General features: G+C 43.2%; 1 protein-coding gene across 2 annotated transcripts in view; it reads right to left on the reverse strand.

Moving 5' to 3' along the window:
• Positions 1–577: 577 nt before the first annotated feature.
• The window catches only part of B3GAT3 (beta-1,3-glucuronyltransferase 3), a 44,048-nt gene continuing 25,887 nt past the window's right edge, over positions 578–18,738 (reverse strand). For both annotated transcript variants that reach the window (XM_078660601.1, XM_078660600.1), the window contains exons 5-6: positions 3,340–3,630; positions 578–1,444 (exon numbers count right to left, since the gene is read on the reverse strand). In XM_078660601.1, the coding sequence (XP_078516727.1) occupies positions 1,346–1,444; positions 3,340–3,630 (390 nt within the window). In that variant the 3' untranslated portion in view covers positions 578–1,345. The remainder of the gene's footprint in view (positions 1,445–3,339; positions 3,631–18,738) is intronic.

Consider the following 18,738-nt stretch of genomic DNA (forward strand, 5'->3'; position numbering starts at 1 on the left):
TCTGCCACCCCAGTTAAGAACGGTGATGGATTAAACCCAGATCTGTTGAATGGGTGTGAGTGTTTGATTGGTTCAGATGCTCCGTCCATCACCACCCCCCTTTGTTCGCCATAAGTTGGCAGGGTATGCTCAGACGTGAGTCCCTTGCTCACTTTGCCACTGGATACAAGCAAGCCTGGCTGAAGACGGCTGTAATGCCAGAAACCTGTCCTAGGAAGCTTGTTTCCGGTCCAGGGGAGGGATGGCTTGGCAATTCGGGCTGGACTGTTCCCATGAGGCACAGGGTCAGACTGATTTGCATATGGCCATGTCTGAACTGGGTTGGCAGAGTGGGCTAAAGAACGGTGATGGATTAAACCCAGATCTGTTGACTGGGTGTGAGTGTTTGATTGGTTCAGATGCTCCGTCCATCACCACCCCCTTTTGTACCGCTTGTTTGGTTTAGGCTCCTCGTGAAGGTCTTTCCTGCCTCTCCCTATAATGAAGGAGAGCTCTGAGATCCTTGAGCAGCAGTACTCAGTGCCAGGTCTAATAAAGACACGTTTGTCACAGAAATGGTAGCAACTCCAGACAAACACACAGAGAACTGGAACGTTTTATTAAACACATGACATGCAATTCCTGTTGCATCAAGCAACACAGTACATTGATCACAACACAAAACAGGAGTACAACACCAACACACTTTTATCTGTGGTATGCAAACACCTCACCATCAGCATCAACCTTCATGGGTTTGAGCTGCCAACATGCCTTGGAGACTATGAATAGGACACACTGAGAGTGGCCCATTGCAGCTGTGCAGGAAACATTCAGGAATAAGTCAAGTCACTGTACATAATTTCTGCTGCACATAAGCTTCTCAGTTGTGCATGAGTGGCAACAGTGAACACTGCATCACAATCCAGACTTCCTGCCAGGTCTCTATGTGGCAATCAAGCATAAGCGCAAGATGACCAGAGACTCAAGCAGGCACAAGGTTTGCCCTTGCTTTCAGAAGCTCAATGAGGCAGAATGCTTTTGTGGGTGGGGGAGGTAGGAAGGGATGTGGAAAAAGTCTGTTAATAGCTTTCACTCTTGGGGACAAGGGAGTGGCTCTGAAACAAACACCTTCAGGACCATCCTAGGATCTCAATGGAGGGGAGACTTAGCCGACTCGAGAGATTACCTATATTCGACCAGTGCAATAAATAAATACATAAATAAGGGTCCATTGACTGATGGGCGCTCTTCGCTGTCTCTCGGCCTCAGGTTTGGAGGCGGTCTCTCAGGACACTTGTACCTTGTCCCCTTCTCAGGGGAAAGCTTGGTGCGGTCACAGAAGGTCTACTCTCTGCAGGTGGGGTTACACTTCCACACCAGGGTCAGATCCTAGGCCTTGCTTCTGGAGCACATCCTCCTGCTTCATCTTGGGCTTCTCTGTCCGTGTGTGCCACACCAGAACCTGAAAGAAGTGGTGAAAAAACATGTGACAACACTGCCATGGGAGCTACCATCTAGCTTAAATATGCCTCAGACCCATGGGCCACTAAAACTGAATTTCAGCTTGTATAGAAAATCTTTTATGGAGTGAGCGTAAAACTTCAAGATGATCCCTGTTTACTGAAAAAAATTTGCTCTGGGGCACAAAAAAACACAAAATGTTCTCAGATTTATTGCATATTATGTTAAATACTATCAACAGTTAACATTTGTAGTGGAGCTCTGGGGCATGACCTCTATGAAATGTACACACACCTGACGAGTAATATTTTTCAATTTATTTCAATAAATATGCCGTGCAAAACTTTCAGGAGAGAACAGATGTGGCATATTGAAAACTTACATTTGACTTTTTTCTTACAAGAAACCCAATATAGACAATTTAAAAAACTGTGTGGCATATTTACAAAATTGTCATGCAGTGTAGTGCAGCAAGTCATCTTGCTGCGCTACACTGCGTGACAGGGAAAGGGCAGGAATATGCTGTATTTAAGTCAATATGGTGGATTCCTGCCTTTTCCCCTGCACTGGCGCCCTTTTGGCAGCCTAGCGCCAACGTAGGCACTCTTGCACCACGGTGCAAGGGTGCTTCTGTTGCATTCAGTTGTTTATGCACAGAAATTAGGTACCTTCCTGCACCAAAACAACCCCCTTAAGGCATATCCCTCTTCTATGTGTGCTGCATACTGCAGCGCACATACAAAGAGGAAGGACCAAAAAGAAATAAAGATATTTCTCCGCGTTACGCCTCCCTAGAGAAGGCGTATCTTTTGGCATATTCCCAGGTTTACCAATTCTGGCAAATCTGGGAATCTGTCCAAATTTAGGGGAATTGCGTGTTAACACCCACGCAATACCCTTGAAACGCATTCCCAGGGCAGATTAAGGCAATGGAGCCATTTGTGCTGCATTGATTTATGCATTGATTTATTGAGCCACGCAAAGTGGCCTTGCATGGCTTCATAAATATCACTTACGGTTTGGGTCGCGCATGTACCACGTTGCATAGTGCAAACTGGGTTATAACTATGCACCCAAGTGCGCAGGGAAGCTAAAATGTTTAATGGACAGCCTGTATTGCCCAAGAAATGTTGCCACAAAACTGATGCTAAGTATTAGGTTTTATTTTCTCCTTTAACATATTAACTTTCCAGACACTGCAATGAAGTACACTTTCTCCTTTAAAAGTACAATGACACATGAGTTTGATTATAAAAGACACTTGAACTAGCTTCAACCCTACCACTATGGGAGAACCTTGCACCACAGTTTGAAGACTACTGACTGGCAGTGTAAAAAAACATCCCTTGTGGAATAGAAGTAAAGAAACAGCACTATAAATCATGTAAATTATGGTATGAAATGATACCCCTTGCCGGTCAGATTTTTAAAGTCATTGAATGAAGTCACTGAAGTATGTCGCTGTTGTCAATATGGTATAAGCAACTCTGTCAGCTGACACCATGTAGGTCACTCCATTTTGTCTGGGCAGGTAGGGCTGATCTCCTCACCTTTCTTGGCAAACACTCAGCCAAACTTCTTTACCCAGCAGAGAGATCCTGTCTGAGTAATGTTGCTGGAGGCAGTGACTTTATAGTTTGTACCATCTAAATCCAGAAACCAAGTTCTATTCTCACCATGAAGAGGATGGGCTACACAATACAAGTCTTGAACTGTCCATGTAACTTAACCAAGTTAAATATTATAAAGGTCACAAACTGGAGGATTCACATTAAATAGTGCTTTGAAAAAGGCCTCTTATGGTGTGTACTACACAATTAAAGTGACGTTAAGGTGTGGGGGTCTTCTCGATGCTAGAATTTCCATTTCATACTGTTGCACAATGAGGTCACTTACCTTGCTGCAGTTCTCAGCCTTTGGCTCGAGCTCCTCCATGGATACCAATGATTGAAGCAGACTGCTCTCCAGGTACCCCCTTTCCACACGAAGATCAAACTTAGCCTCCCGATTGGCCAGCAGTAGCTGCAAGGCGATGGCAAACCCAGCCATGTCCATTGGGAAAGGACGATTGGGCTTCCAAGCTGTATAAAAACCAGTCACCTTTCCATTCTCCACCAGTGGACGCTCAAACCTCAGCCCTCCCACGAGGCCCACGGGCCAGACAGACACACGCTTTGTGTGGCGCATCTGAAACAGAACAAGGACGACTTATCACCTCAAGCACATTTAGTACAGCTATCTAAAACACGCTCACCTTCTAATCCTACCTAAATCAATAGTTACTTATCATAAATTAAATTCCAACTGTCAGGCCGGACTGCAGAAGAACTTACAATTTTATTTACAATTTTTAAAAATGTTTTTACTTTTAAAGCATTTTTTAAATAATACATTTCTGAAGAAAGTTGTCTAATCTGCTTCATTCCCTGATAAGAGGTGTTTGATCTTTTGGGAAATGTGTTTCTAGGGCTAGTGGATCCTACTTAGGCTCCAAAAGCTCAAATCCAGAGCTGCCATTTTACATTAGATAAAAGGAGGATCTGTTATGCATCTAGGGAGGATACCCTCACTGGTTCCTATTGCTATAGATAAGGAACTTTTCCTTTCCAATAATGGCTCCTCTCCAGATACGTATTCTCAGCATAGATTTCACAGTAGAACTTAAATTCCAAATCTTTTTTTTCTTACAAGGGGTTTTAAACATTCCTGTATCATATCCAACAATAACACTAGTATGCACAGAATAAGCGGAACTGCCTTTAAGAAATAACTTCACATTATCTGCCTTCTGCATTTCATGCAGCACATTGCATGGTAGCTTTTTTTCTGCCACGCAAAAAAGCGCATTTCTGTTTTTAACACTGAAAAAGCTGTTGCTAATCAATCAAATTTAAAATGTCTCCAGATCTTTCTTAAACTTAGTCCTGGAAATTAAAGAGAATAAAAACAGAACTGCCTAAAACTTCTGATCACTAAAGGGAATGCTGCAGAACCCCTTCCTTCCTTTGAAGAAGCAGCGATATGTAATTATAAAAAGAAATAAACACCATCTACATTAGAAAAAAAAATACGGAGATGACACTTGCACACCAGTCACCATCAAGTGCTTTAAGCAGAAAGCTTGAGCTGTAAAACTCACTTAAATGCACCCAATTCACTAAAAAATAGCTATAATTATAAAGTGAATAATTCATAATAATTCAACATGAACACAATATAAAAGTCAAAGGAAAGATTTTCTGACTCCTGTAGTCAAGTGAGGTCCACACTCCAAGATCATGCTATAGCATCTCACCCTGGCAGGGGCCCCATTAGAACGTGCGCATACATTTGGGTACTTAGGCCTCACACTTACAGAACACCTGGGGTGGCAAGCTCACATTACACAGCGACAATTAAAAACCAAGCAAGTAGTGGGAGGCATTCTTAAAATGTCACGCAGTCCAAGGTGCCCTATTCTACCAGAGATGCAAATATCTGGAGACTGCTGCCTATGGTGCCGAGCCATGGGAGCATCAGGGTACGACCACATTTGAAATGAAGGAAAAAAGCTTTATACGAAGCTGGTCGGTTTACCAGTAAGCACTCCTTTACTTCCACTTAGACTGGACCTTGGGGCCAGAAATATCTGACAAATTGGCACTGCGCCCCATACTTTATTGGAGGAGGATCTGGGTCACCCCAGAGCGATCTGCTTATCGACAGGGGTTAGAGGAAATCTTGTCCCAAGCGGGCTCTGGCAGAATTCAATGGCTAAAGAATGTAAAGGGTAAATGAATAGCCATCTGCCTTGAGGGACTATGGAATATCCCGGCTCAATCCGGAGCTATTTCCAAACTATATATTAAGACTGCATACTGACAATATAGAAATAATCGCATAAATAGCCAGTTGAGCCATGGAACTCTAACAAATGCCTTTCTCACAGCTAAGGATTCCTTTAAGCTAGAGGACTTCCAAGACAAAATACAACCTCCTTCAGCCAGGCATCTCTACTTGCAGTTCCGGTATGAAACTTTACCTGTCTGGGCCTTTACTGCAAAGTGGGAGCTTGTGCCATGGGCAAAGGAGTTGCAATGCCCGTCAAGCACATTATCTTCTGCTGCCCAATTTACTTTTCCCATAGGAGGTGCTGGATCATTCTGCTTTGTCAGAAATTGGGAGTTAGGGAACATAAGGAAGCACTCAGGATTCTGAGATATGACACATGCAGGTTGTCAATCTTTGCTCTCTTTCGTTTTCTGATGAGTGTGTAGGGAATAAGGTACAAGTCGAGTATCCCTCAAAAGAAACTTGTATAGTGGCGCACAGTAACATGGCAGCTGTACAATCAGAGAATAAGAAGGCTAATACTTGTTGTATAACAGGATACATTTTAGAGTTTTTATATACTTTTTAACCTTTTAGAAGGGGGTTGACCTATTTTATTGCCTAGAAAGCCACACTCGCTTAGCTTCAGGATAGCTGAATTTGCAATTATGTCAACAATTAATTCAAGCCTAGGGAGGTACCAGGTACTCCCAGACAAACTGCATTAAATCCTTACGCTGTAGGAGTCTGCTTCAGAGCAAGGAGTCATAGGTTGCTTCATTGGTTATATTATTGTACCTCATTTTGCACATTTTTACTATAAATGCCAAATGTTTTATGTATGTTTTATTCCATGTGCTTTTATGGCTTATAGCCAAAATAAAATTTAAATTATTATACAGCTACAGCCTGGTACAAAGGTAAAGTGCTGTTGTTTTCCCTAGAAAGGGCAACGGGTTATAAGAGCAGGAAAGGAGCCCTGTGGGGGGGGGAACCCCCTTCTCATTTCAAAAGAAGCACCTTAAGGAGAGGAGACATCACTTTGGTTAAAGGGCTCTAAGCAATATTCAACAAAATGATGAAGTTCTCCAAAGGCCCACCAGACAGGCGAGGAAGATCAAGTTAAAAACTTGAAACTCCCATAGCTTCAGGATAACAGAAACAACTGAAGGTAGTTTCCTACAAGAGATCGGTTTTGGTGCAGTATGCTCTTTAACCCATTTGGAACCATGAGCAACGAAGTAAAACATGTTGTTTCAAACCTCCCCAGAATAACATGGCAGAGATGCATATGGAGAAAAAGAGAGAGTTCGTCCTTCTAGGTGGCTGTGAATCAAACAGACAATGTTGAGGGTCATCAGTGTAATGAACGATTGACTTTGAATTAAAAAAAAGACACACTGGTTGCCCATCAGCTTCACCTGAATATATGTTGTTACAACGCGATCATTTGCATCGCGGTACGTTACATCTCGGTTATTACTGTGGAAAATGAAATTTTGCCTGACCAGGATGCCCCCTACGTATACCCTATGTTACATGTGTGTGCATGTCATCCATGCATATTCCCTGTAGTGGCCTGAATCACTAGGCCTCTGCATTCATGTCCTGCATTAGAAATGCCAGTCATCAAAGTCTCCCAAACGTTAAGGTAGCATAAGGCCCATGTATTTGCATTTCATGACTCCTGACACACTGAAAGCCGAGAGAAGCCCAGCAAGAGGCCTGCCAAGACAGTATTATGAATAACAGTTATCTGTTTGCTTTACAGAATCACATTTCAGTCTGTTGAAGAAGGTACACAGAACCCATCTGCATAGATAGGGCCCAGCCATTCTGTCTGTTTAAGTGGATTACAGTGCTTGCATCCATAGAAAGCTCATGCAATACACGAAGAAATATATGCTTTCTCTGTCTTTTAGTGATGAACAACTATTGCTTCAGATAATACATCCCCTATCATATCAGATTGTACAAGATGTGCTAGTCACCCTGACACAAGAGATCTCTCTTCTAGACTGAAAGTCAGCTCTCCTCCCAGTTACACGTCAATTGCACGTCATGCCCAAGTTGCACACAAGTAGGACAAAGTTCGAGCTGGTCATGCAAACTCCTCCTCTAAGTACCCACCCACCTATGACACCTACCTATCACCTACCTATGACTCATCAAAGTGTACACCCACATGTTCTTATCTCATTTTCTTTCTCTGCTCTGCCTCGAGCGTTCCTTCCTACGTCCTATGTACAAGACTAAATGTATAAATATCATGTTCAGTAAATAATTGTTAGAAGACTCTTCCTGAACCTCAGAGGTGATGGAACATATTCTCCCTTTGACTCGAGTTATTGGAATAAAGCCCATTTAACTTGGACACCACGGATCCTGTCTCTCATTTGATGCATGATACTTTATTAATGCCTAGAAATTCCGCCAGGGTAATCTTTTATTTACCACATAATTTGGCGCCCGAATAGGGACATATCCCTTTCCCCACTCGCCGGAGTTGTCGGTCTAGTCTTTGCCCCCTTCTACAGCCGTGACGGACTCGAAGTGCACACGTGATCGGGATTTCCCGCTACTCCCTCAGGCCCAGGAGGAGGACGGACTGCGACCAGGCATCCATGTGAGGCGGTGAGGAACGCGGATCGTCTCAACCAGAGCCCAGCCCGTGAGAGAGCAAGGTCCGAGGTCTCCAGAGGTCCACCTGTTCCAAGGCGCAAGCGTAGTCAAGTCAAGTTTCCGAGGCCTTCAAGTTTCAAGATTCTGCTTTCCCGGTGAGTACCACTATGGGGAATGCATCAAGTTTCAAGACGGATCCACTGTAAAAGGTGGAAACGGTCAAGACGGGTCCACGGTTAAACGTGGGCCCGGTCAAGCCGTGTCTCAATTTTTTGGGACCGGTATGGTTGTACTGTATTTTCAGTGCACAAATCTGTTTTTCAAGTACATGTTTAACTCTCTGTAATGGTATCTGTTTTAGTGTTTTCATGTTATGATGTTCTAGTGTGAATGATTGTTACTTGTTACAGTTTATTTCTGTGTATTGTGTTTTCATTGTATTGATTTCAAACATGCCACTGTTCTCAATATTACGTCAGATAGGGACCAGAAAGGGTATACTAGAAGAGTCAGTTAATATCCCGCCTAGAGACACACCTGGTCATGATATGTGTTAAAAGTCAAGACCCTCTCAGAAAGACGCCATTGAGTTATGGCGCAAAGAGTCACATAGGTGATCAGAGAAAGAATTCAACAAAGTAGAGAGAAATAAACTAGCAGAGGAAAAAGCCAAAGAAAAAGAATCACGTCCTCTCAGAAGAACTAGTTAGAGTTAGAGCTATAAGTTTACTGTGGAGTTCCTTGTAAATAGCGCCTTGTAAAGATGCCTTGTGAATAGCGTGTCATTTTTGTGACATGTTGAATTTCTTGTAAATATGGCTTGTGAATAGCGCCATGTGGTTATGTTTTGTGCAGAGCATGTTATCATCAGGTCCCTAGTCATTACGTTAGGCAGGAGAGAGGTGGATCTCTTTCAAGTACTTGGAGAAAACGTTTTGAAGATGTGCGTATGTGTTATGTGATAACGTGGAGAAATGAGTTCATGACTTTCCCATGTACTGCAGTCATTGGGGAATGATTGTGCTTCAGCTGCCAAAGAGTTAATATCTTGTACTGAGTAGGCAGTATTTGTTTTAACATGCTGTTTAACAAGGTGTTGAGGGATTTTGGCGTTTTTTGGTGTTTGCGGGGGGCGTGTTTTTGAGCGGAAATTCGTACCCGTTCCAGTGGAGGGATTTGGTTGCTTTTAGGTGAGGATTTAGGGAATCGCGTGGACTACTGTGATGCAAAATTTGAAAGGGATCCGAGCTGTGGAAGTGGTGGAAAAAGCATGTTTTGTGTGGAGGTGCGATTTGCCATGTTATCCAATGGGCGTATTTCTGAAAATTGAGATAAGGGTTTTTGCACGGAGAGTGCTTTAATGTTTTTCACGGTTGAGAAGAAATTATAGAATAGACCCATTAGAGAACGTGCTATTAATTAGTGTACTGCAACCGTGTGTTTTTTTTTAAATAGGAATGTTTCTACAGAATATTTTTCCCAATGCAAGCTGCCCTTTAGAATAGCGTGTGACAGTTATCCCACTCACTTAGGAAAAATGCCTATTTGAAAATTAATGAACGTGGCCCTTTTTGATAGCTATAATACGCTACCCTCCTTAATGCATTGCTATGTGTCCCCTACATTAGTTTAATTTGCATTTAGTTTCAAGGCTCACCTATGTACTTTGACAGGCTGCTGATAGAAAGGTAATACTTGCACAGTGAAAGCAGTGTTCATTAAACATGCTGCCTGTTATATGTCCACCAGCCTTTGTAAATAGGGTTTATTATGTCTGATTCAGAGGTCAGTTAGACTGCAATGCCTACACAGATGGTTTCAGATAAACATTTAGTGGAGACACTTCAATTGATATGTGCAGAGAACGGTCCCAACCCAACAGTCCATGATAATTCGTTTTTTTCTCTCAACTGCAAAATACATAGCCTTGTGTGCAGAAGCACATTGTCCCATATTTGTGTGTTAATTTGCATGCTAAACAAATGCCCATGTTTCAAATGTCTTGCCTTCTAGCTGAATTAGTTAGACAAAAGTGTTTATTAGAAAGTGGAGCTTTTAAGTAGCAGTACAGAATTATTTTAAAATGCTAGCATGTCACTTAGTTACAAAAAAAAGATATGTCTTTATTAATTCACTTTTTACAACGTTGTAAATTTGCTTCAGTTAAGTAAGAGAACGTAGGTTAAGCTCTCTGTCCTGGGAACAGTTATGTTTTGAATTACAAGGAATGTGTTTTTCGACCTTGAGACAGTCCGTCCGAGACCGAGATGGCCTGACTCCCAGGGACAGATGTTTATGTAAAGGGAGGGCTTTTCCCTCTTGGAGCGAGCAGTGCCTGTCTTGTTGATATTGGCCATACTCCAATTCTTTCCGCGATCCCTTTGTTTATGTAAAGGGAGGGCTACTGCTCCGACTTACACTAGCTTCCTTCGAATGTGGAGGGAGGAGGCTTGCACCTCACTCTTTATGAAACTTGGCAGACGTTTGGCTCTTTCAATGAGCTCAGCGTTGGCAGCGACCCAATTTTAGTGAAGAAGAGACGAGTGAGAGGCTTGTCTCCTATTTGTTTGTTTGACACTGAGCCAGTTCCTGGCTCTGAGGGGAGGGGTAGGTGAGCAAGGAGTGAGTTCGTAGCGAAGTTACCTCCCCAGCCCCTCTGACTTGTGTACAAAAAATTGTTCTTCCTTACAGTCAACACTAAAAGCTTCATTGACTTCAGATAAATTCACGCTTGCAAATGAATACGTTTTTCCTTCAGTAGTGTAAACAGAATAATTGGCAGGAGTCTTGCTCTTGCAGATGGGTTAAGCATCTGGCAGTCATTCAATGTTAGATCACAGTGAAGCCCGGCTTGGATTTGATTCAAAACTCCGAGCGCGAACATAATTCTAGAGGGAGGGGCTGCTTCTCAAAGGAGTGAGGAGTGGCGAGGCTCTAGGCCTTCTGTCTATGACAAGAATACTTTGGTTTTATTCAAATACATTTAGAGAGCATATTGTAGGTGGTATGGTCATGCTATTCCCAAGATTTAGAGTAGGATTTTAGTGTAAACTGCAGAGCTTTTTGGAACGAGGCTCCACTTAACTTAGAGGTTAACAGAGGTTCGTGGGCGTTTGTTTGAGGTTCCCCCAAAATAAAAATTGTGGTTTTGGATTGAAAATTCATTTTTATTTATTTGTTTATTTATTTTTATGTAATTCATTTTTGCTGGATTGATGACATAGGGTCCTAGTATTTACAGTCAAGCATTAAAGAGACAGCTAGACAGTATTCACATGCCTGCCAACACAGCACTGATTCAGTACTGATTCAGTACTGATACAGCACGTTCAGGGAAAGAGTGCGAGAATGCATCACTGACAGTTACAGTTCTGTGAAAAGCAAGTGGTGTAATAGGACACTTGCTTTCCAAGGAGGGTACACCAGGTATACAGCTAACATAACCATTTATTGGCCACTTCTTATTGTAGGCAATGGATTCCCCAGTATGCATATCTAGCCAAACCATTCATACAGTTAACTACACAGGAGGCAGCCATTTTGACTGTTCTCCCTTGGACACAAGAACACTTGACTTGGCATTTGAGGAATTAAAAAGAGCATTATGTCACGCGCCAGTTTTAGCGACTCCATGTCACAGTAAACATTTTATGCTTTTTTATTTTTATTTCTTTTTACATTTGACTGTAGCGAGACTGACAGGATATGAACTGACATTATTTCAACCACACATAGAGATCAGACGTTGTAACATTCTGAATCCTGCAACACTTTTGCCCTCAAGTACAGTAAATGCACCACCACATGACTGTGTGGAAGTTATGAATATAGTGACCAAAACAAGACCTGACAGATATTGTACTCCCAGACCCTGACCTGACGCTCTATGTAGATGGATCATGCATGAGAACGAGTGCAGGAGAGTTAGTAGCAGCGTATGCCGTGACCACAGAGGTCATAGAGACACAGGAAATAGACACACTGTCAGCTCAAGCAGCAGAGCTCATTGCTCTGACACAAGCCTGCATAAGAGCAAAGCACTTGAAAGTAAACATTTATACAGACTCACAATATGCCTATGGCATAGTTCATGATTTTGGGGTCCTGTGGCAAGAGAGAGGTTTCTGGTGCCAAGAGTCAGCATGGCCAGCTTATTCAGGCCCTGTTAGAGGCCATACATTTACCTACAGCCATTTCTATCCTGAAGTGCAAAGCTCACACCAAAGTTACAGACACCATTTCCCAGAGTAATGACCTGGCAGACCGAACAGCTAAACTTACTGCCCAGACACCAACAGACACGACAAGGACAGAGGTACCGTTACTAACAACAAGCATGACAGTCAGGGATCCCACTCAAGATGTACTCGACATACAGACACATGCCACTCAAGATGAGATAAAGAAATGGACTAAACAAGGAGGGGTCCAGACTAACCAAGGTTGGATGACTAAGGGAAAAGCTACATGGTTTCTTTCAGATTCTATGGTACAAATAATCATAAACACAACACATAGTCCCGCACACTTAGGAGAGAAGGCAATGATAGACAGCTTACAGAATATTTGGTTTAACAAGCACCTACGTGCAGCAGTGAAACAGAAAGTGCGAACATGTATGATCTGTGAACATGTATGATCTGTTGCCAGTTCAATCCAGGAAAAGGCATTCCGGTGGAACAAGGCGGATTTCATCCTCCTGACCACCCTTTTGAGGTTCTCCAGACGGATTATATCCAAATGGACAGATGTAGAGGTTACAAATATGTCTTAGTAGTTATGTGTGCACTACCTAGATGGACAGAAGCATATCCAGTTCCAGGTTATACTGCTGTGACAACAGCCAGGCAGTTAGTGCGCGAGTTCTTCCCCAGATATTGCCGCGTGTCATCTATTCTGATAACGGTCAGCCATTCTCCTCTGAATTAATGAAACAAGTGTCTCTTCTGTTAGGATATACCTGGAAGTTCCATTGTGTACGACACCCAGAAGCAGCAGGCCTTGTAGAAAGACATAATCAGACAATTAAGACAAAAGTTGCTGAGATCTGTACAGAAAAAGGCGTGGATTGGATGGTGGCCTTGCAGGTTGCCCTCTTTTACATGCGTATGGTAGCTCATTCCAGAACAGGCCTATCTCCTTATGAAGTATATATGTGGGGTACGCCTATGCCAAAGAAAATACCTGATGTTGACAGTAACATGCTGACAGATTACCTGGCTTCCTTGATGTCTACACTACTCTCTTGTTGTTCACAGGTTGCTGCTGCCTTCCCTGACAACACCCAGGTCAAGGAACACGCCATTGTCCCCGAGAATTTTGTATGCATCCGGAATTTTGATCGTTCAAGTCCCCTTGAGCCACGTTGGAAGACGCCGAAGTTGGTGGAAGGACGTAAAGGCCGAACTCACCTTCATCACTACAAAAGATACTTTGGACTATTTGGAACTTTGGAACTTTTATAAAGAACACTGACCTTTGCTAGAAAAGACTCCACAGCAGGAGTATAGGTTTAAGTAGCGATCCAGTAAGTCAGACGTAGTTTAATTGTTTAAGCCCACCCGGTGGTGAATCGGTTAGACTAGTTTCTGACATGTATAAGATCACATATGAGAATAGCAAGAAGAGAGATAAGAAGGAAAAATACTGCAAGACATTACGCAGTAGATGTATTGTTACCTTGATCATTCTTTTTATTCTGTGCATTGTTATAATTGGTATCAGTTTATTGCTACATGTTTTCTTTCCCATTTCCTCACATATACATTCTTCCAGTAACAGCACTGTAGAGCATACATTCAGTGACCTGCCTCCTCATGAATTGTCATATCGACTTGCACTACGTAACAATACTTTTATTCGTATGTTACACCATTCTCACCAGACCAGCAATGCAACTGACTGCTGGGTATGTGGCCAACTGCCCCCTTATCAGAAAACGGAGGGAGTTTTGCCATTCTATCCTTTACCGTTCTCACACAATGGTTCATGTGGAGCATGGTTTGCTCTAATGACCTCAATAGATAGAAGGTACATAGCTTATCCAGGTGGCTGGATATATGGAAACCTGAATAAAGTAATGAATGAAGCATGCTTTCCAGACAAAGACGGATTCCCCCAAAGAAAGGGAACCGATTTAGAGAATGAAGAGTACGAACAGGGAAATGCATCTGTTAATTTTATAATGTTAAACGTTCAGCCCAAGCAAAATACAGGTCCACCGTTTATTTCAGTTCTACCAGCAAAAGGTGATTTATGTGTTAGTAAGGAAGGCTCAGTACTTATGGGACACAGCGAGTGTAACACTGTAGTAGAGTTTAACGATAAAGGACTTTCTTCTTTCAAAACATCACGCCATACCTATTTCATTTGTGGTCAGACAGCCTATGTACATCTGCCCTTAGACTGGGGTGGGACTTGTTATATAGCATTCTTATTGCCACCCGTTTTTCTAGCCCCATCAAATTATCATAGAGATTCACGACTAGAACATGTTAGACAAAAGAGAGAGACAGATTCCGCAGGGATTGATCAGACTGAAACAGCTTGGGAGCAATATACAGATTTCAACAAAGGATTCTTTTTCTTCATAGGTCCCGTCCAAAACAGTAAACTGATACGCAGGTTAACAATGACTCTTGAAACAGTTGTAAATATAACTGCATCTGCCCTGGCGAACTTGACCCAGGAACAGTCTGCTATTAGACTTGTCGTTCTTCAAAACCGCCTCGTTCTAGACGTCATCTTGGCGGATAGGGGCGGAGCTTGTAGAGTCATCCGATCTAGTTGTTGCATTTTCATCCCAAATAATGCACCATCTGTGTATGAAGCAATAACAAGGCTCCACAAGATTGCTCATGCCATACATCAAGATCCAGGCACATGGACTTGGTCCAGTTGGTTCTGGGGTATAATATCGGCATGGGGTTGGAAGGTCATGTCTTTCCTAGGACTGGTCCTACTTATGATATTTGGTTGCTGTCTCTGTTTACAGTGCGGCCCGGCGATTTGCGGCCTGTGTGCCACTGCCTGTATTCCCCATCCACGTAAACAAAGAGTTAAAGATGAACAAATGATTCTGTATGATGAACTATACGGTCTCATGAATATAGATGTATCCTAAAGGGTTAAGTAGGGGACAAGGAGGGAATGTGGAAAATGAAATTTTGCCTGACCAGGATGCCCCCTACGTATACCCTATGTTACATGTGTGTGCATGTCATCCATGCATATTCCCTGTAGTGGCCTGAATCACTAGGCCTCTGCATTCATGTCCTGCATTAGAAATGCCAGTCATCAAAGTCTCCCAAACGTTAAGGTAGCATAAGGCCCATGTATTTGCATTTCATGACTCCTGACACACTGAAAGCCGAGAGAAGCCCAGCAAGAGGCCTGCCAAGACAGTATTATGAATAACAGTTATCTGTTTGCTTTACAGAATCACATTTCAGTCTGGTGAAGAAGGTACACAGAACCCATCTGCATAGATAGGGCCCAGCCATTCTGTCTCTGTTTAAGTGGATTACAGTGCTTGCATCCATAGAAAGCTCATGCAATGCACGAAGAAATATATGCTTTCTCTGTCTTTTAGTGATGAACAACTATTGCTTCAGATAATACATCCCCTATCATATCAGATTGTACAAGATGTGCTAGTCACCCTGACACAAGAGATCTCTCTTCTAGACTGAAAGTCAGCTCTCCTCCCAGTTACACGTTAATTGCACGTCATGCCCAAGTTGCACACAAGTAGGACAAAGTTCGAGCTGGTCATGCAAACTCCTCCTCTAAGTACCCACCCACCTATGACACCTACCTATCACCTACCTATGACTCATCAAAGTGTACACCCACATGTTCTTATCTCATTTTCTTTCTCTGCTCTGCCTCGAGCGTTCCTTCCTACGTCCTATGTACAAGACTAAATGTATAAATATCATGTTCAGTAAATAGTTGTTAGAAGACTCTTCCTGAACCTCAGAGGTGATGGAACATATTCTCCCTTTGACTCGAGTTATTGGAATAAAGCCCATTTAACTTGGACACCACGGATCCTGTCTCTCATTTGATGCATGATACTTTGTTAATGCCTAGAAATTCCGCCAGGGTAATCTTTTATTTACCACATTACAACGCAAGTCGTTACAACGACTTGCATTAGAGGCGCTGGACTTAGGAATAGTATGATTTACTATTCCAACTCGAGTGGGTGTAACAGTAGGGAAGGTGTTGGAATAGTAAATCATACTATTCCTTAGTTTAGAGCACCATCCAGCGCAAGTCGTTGTAATGACCGCGATGCAAATGTATCGCAGTGTAAAAAACGCGTTGTATAGGTCGTTTCCCGCTTCACCTATATGCAGTGGCGGCTCCTCCGCTAAGACGAAGGCGCGTCAACCCACAAGAAAAATAAAATGATGATAATGCCAGGGTGATATAATTTTATTTTTCCCTAGCAGATCTCCAGGGCGGGTCTGGGCTGCCCAAAGAGCAGGGGAGGAGTGGTGGCACTCCCCAAGTGCGCATGACTGCTTGGCCGGCCATCTCGGGCCCACCAAACAGTCCTGCGTACTGTGCATGTTACCCACAAGGCTGTAATACACAGCCTGGTGATGAACGTGCCCAGCCTTCCAATCTCCGTCTGAGCGCCGAGCCACAGCGCTCAGACCAATCACGACGCTGCTATCAGGAGCCTTGTGATTAGTGCCGAGCCACGGCGCTCAGGCCAATCACGACACTGCTATCAAGAGTGTTGTGATTGGCTAGAGAAGTCAGGAAGCATGGGTGCGTCCTGTTCCTGCGTTGGCAAGAAGGACGGAGGAGAGGCATCCGCCTGTAAGGTACGTTTTTTTCCGTCATTTCTCTCTTGTTTTTTTAACCCCGCCCCATCACTGATGCCTGGTAGCAGCCGCTACTGCCTATATGTATGGGCCAACCAACAGCCCTGGTAAGCAGCAAACAGGACAGCAAATTTCTTGCTAGGAGGAGCCAGCCCACAAAAGCGGGAGTCACCAATAACACCTTTAGGTGAAAAAATGAACGTTCACCTTATTTATCCACCAGAAATAAAAGAGAATTGAATACTCCAATAATGAGGATTAGAAAGTAAGGCTGCTAAAGCTCTGTTCTGCGAAGGTTGGGCTGGAAAAAGACCAGAGGCAAAGTAGGAAAAGACACTTGACAATATAACAATGACACTTTCAGAAAAGACACCAATGATTTAACAATCCACCAACAGTTGAAAATCTGCAAGCAAGGCGTGGAAAGAAAGTCAGCAAAGAAATCTGGCCAGTGCTGCTTAAAATAATTGAGTGCACAAACTGAAAGGCCAATTGCGGCAAAGGATGGTATTTGCCCCGTAATGTTGGTGATGAAGTCATCTGTGATGTCATCTGTAAGCATGTTTGAGGGCATGAGCAGTGCAATGGCGAAAATAATGGTTAACCATAACCGAATAAATGAAAATAGAAATCCTAATTGAACCTTAACCAAAAATTAGCTTTAACATACTTTTTTCTATGATTTTATTTTTGGATGATAGACTACATCCATGTTCCACTATGATTGGTATGCAGATAGAGCTTCCACTACACCTCTGCCTGCATTACAAAACACAAGGGGCCAAAATTGCAGCTTACGCAGGCCAGGCCCTGCAGCCAGAGCCCGCTTTGTACAACGCACTCGATGGCAAAGGGGTTGGAAAGGCTTGGCCACAGTGCACGAAAGAACAAGAGTACCTTTGCCTTTCATTGTGTTGCTGGACCTGGCAGAAAGTGATGATCTTGGTTAGGAAGAATCGGGCCTGAGTCCACACAGAGGCCAGGCCCTGCAGTCAACACCAGTGTGCAGTGGGTTAAGTGGATGTGAGTGTTCAGCACAATTCCAGGACTTCAGCTGGGCTCTCCAATTAGTACAAGGTAGGTAAAGCAAACAAGGAGTTGGGGAACAAGGCCATGCTCATCCACTGCCACGCATGCAATACTCAGTGGGGTGGTGGCTAGTCAAGTACTTAGCTGAAGGTGAGGTGTTATTTCTTTCTAAATAACACTACATAGTAACTTCAGTAAATAACACATAGAATTGGTATCAACAGCAAGGTCATTAAAGATGTCAATTGTGAGTGATATGTGATGACATTTGTAATGTCATCTGTGGCATCATATGCTGAAGTCATGAACAGTGCCTCGGGGGTGAGCACGGGTTAGCCATAACTGCCAAATTCCCCCTCCGGGAATCCTTTCCAGAGCAGACAATCCAACTGGGCGATGTTACACCGCCATGGGCTGTTGTCCTTGTCAGGACGTGTAATATTTGCTAAAATGGTGATGCTCCTGCACCAACTTTATTATTCTCTTAACATCCCACTCCACCTTCCCACTAAAATATTTCAGGAGATGGATTTCCTCAATAATTTGCTCTGGGGCACGGGGCGCAAACAAGTTGCGCTCTCTAAGATTCAGTTGTCGTCTACGAAAGGTGGTCTAGGAACCCCTTTCTTTCTGGCTTATTAACTTTACATCCAACTTCAGTTGCTGGTCTGTCAGCTGGATGAATTTCACTTATATAAAACAGGCTTCTCCCAAGCCCCATTTCGAAGGTGCTCTCCACAGACCGCTCTTCCATGGCCCCCTGCCCAAAGCAGGTCCCTTGCTCCACTGCACAGTTATGATCTGTATCAAGTGTAATATTTCCCTTGTGAATGTTCCACATCCATATACTCCTGTCTTACCAATTGTGAGCGTGCCCACTCAGAGAGGTGTGCCCTTGCGACCCACAACATTAAATTACAGGGTAAAGTAGCCCTTGAAACAGCTGGAGACTTATTTTGAATGGAGCCTTCTACTCCTTTCAAAAATGGATTGT

Source organism: Lissotriton helveticus, chromosome 9 (genome assembly GCF_964261635.1).
Source record: "Lissotriton helveticus chromosome 9, aLisHel1.1, whole genome shotgun sequence".
In the NCBI taxonomy this organism is placed as follows: domain Eukaryota; kingdom Metazoa; phylum Chordata; class Amphibia; order Caudata; family Salamandridae; genus Lissotriton; species Lissotriton helveticus.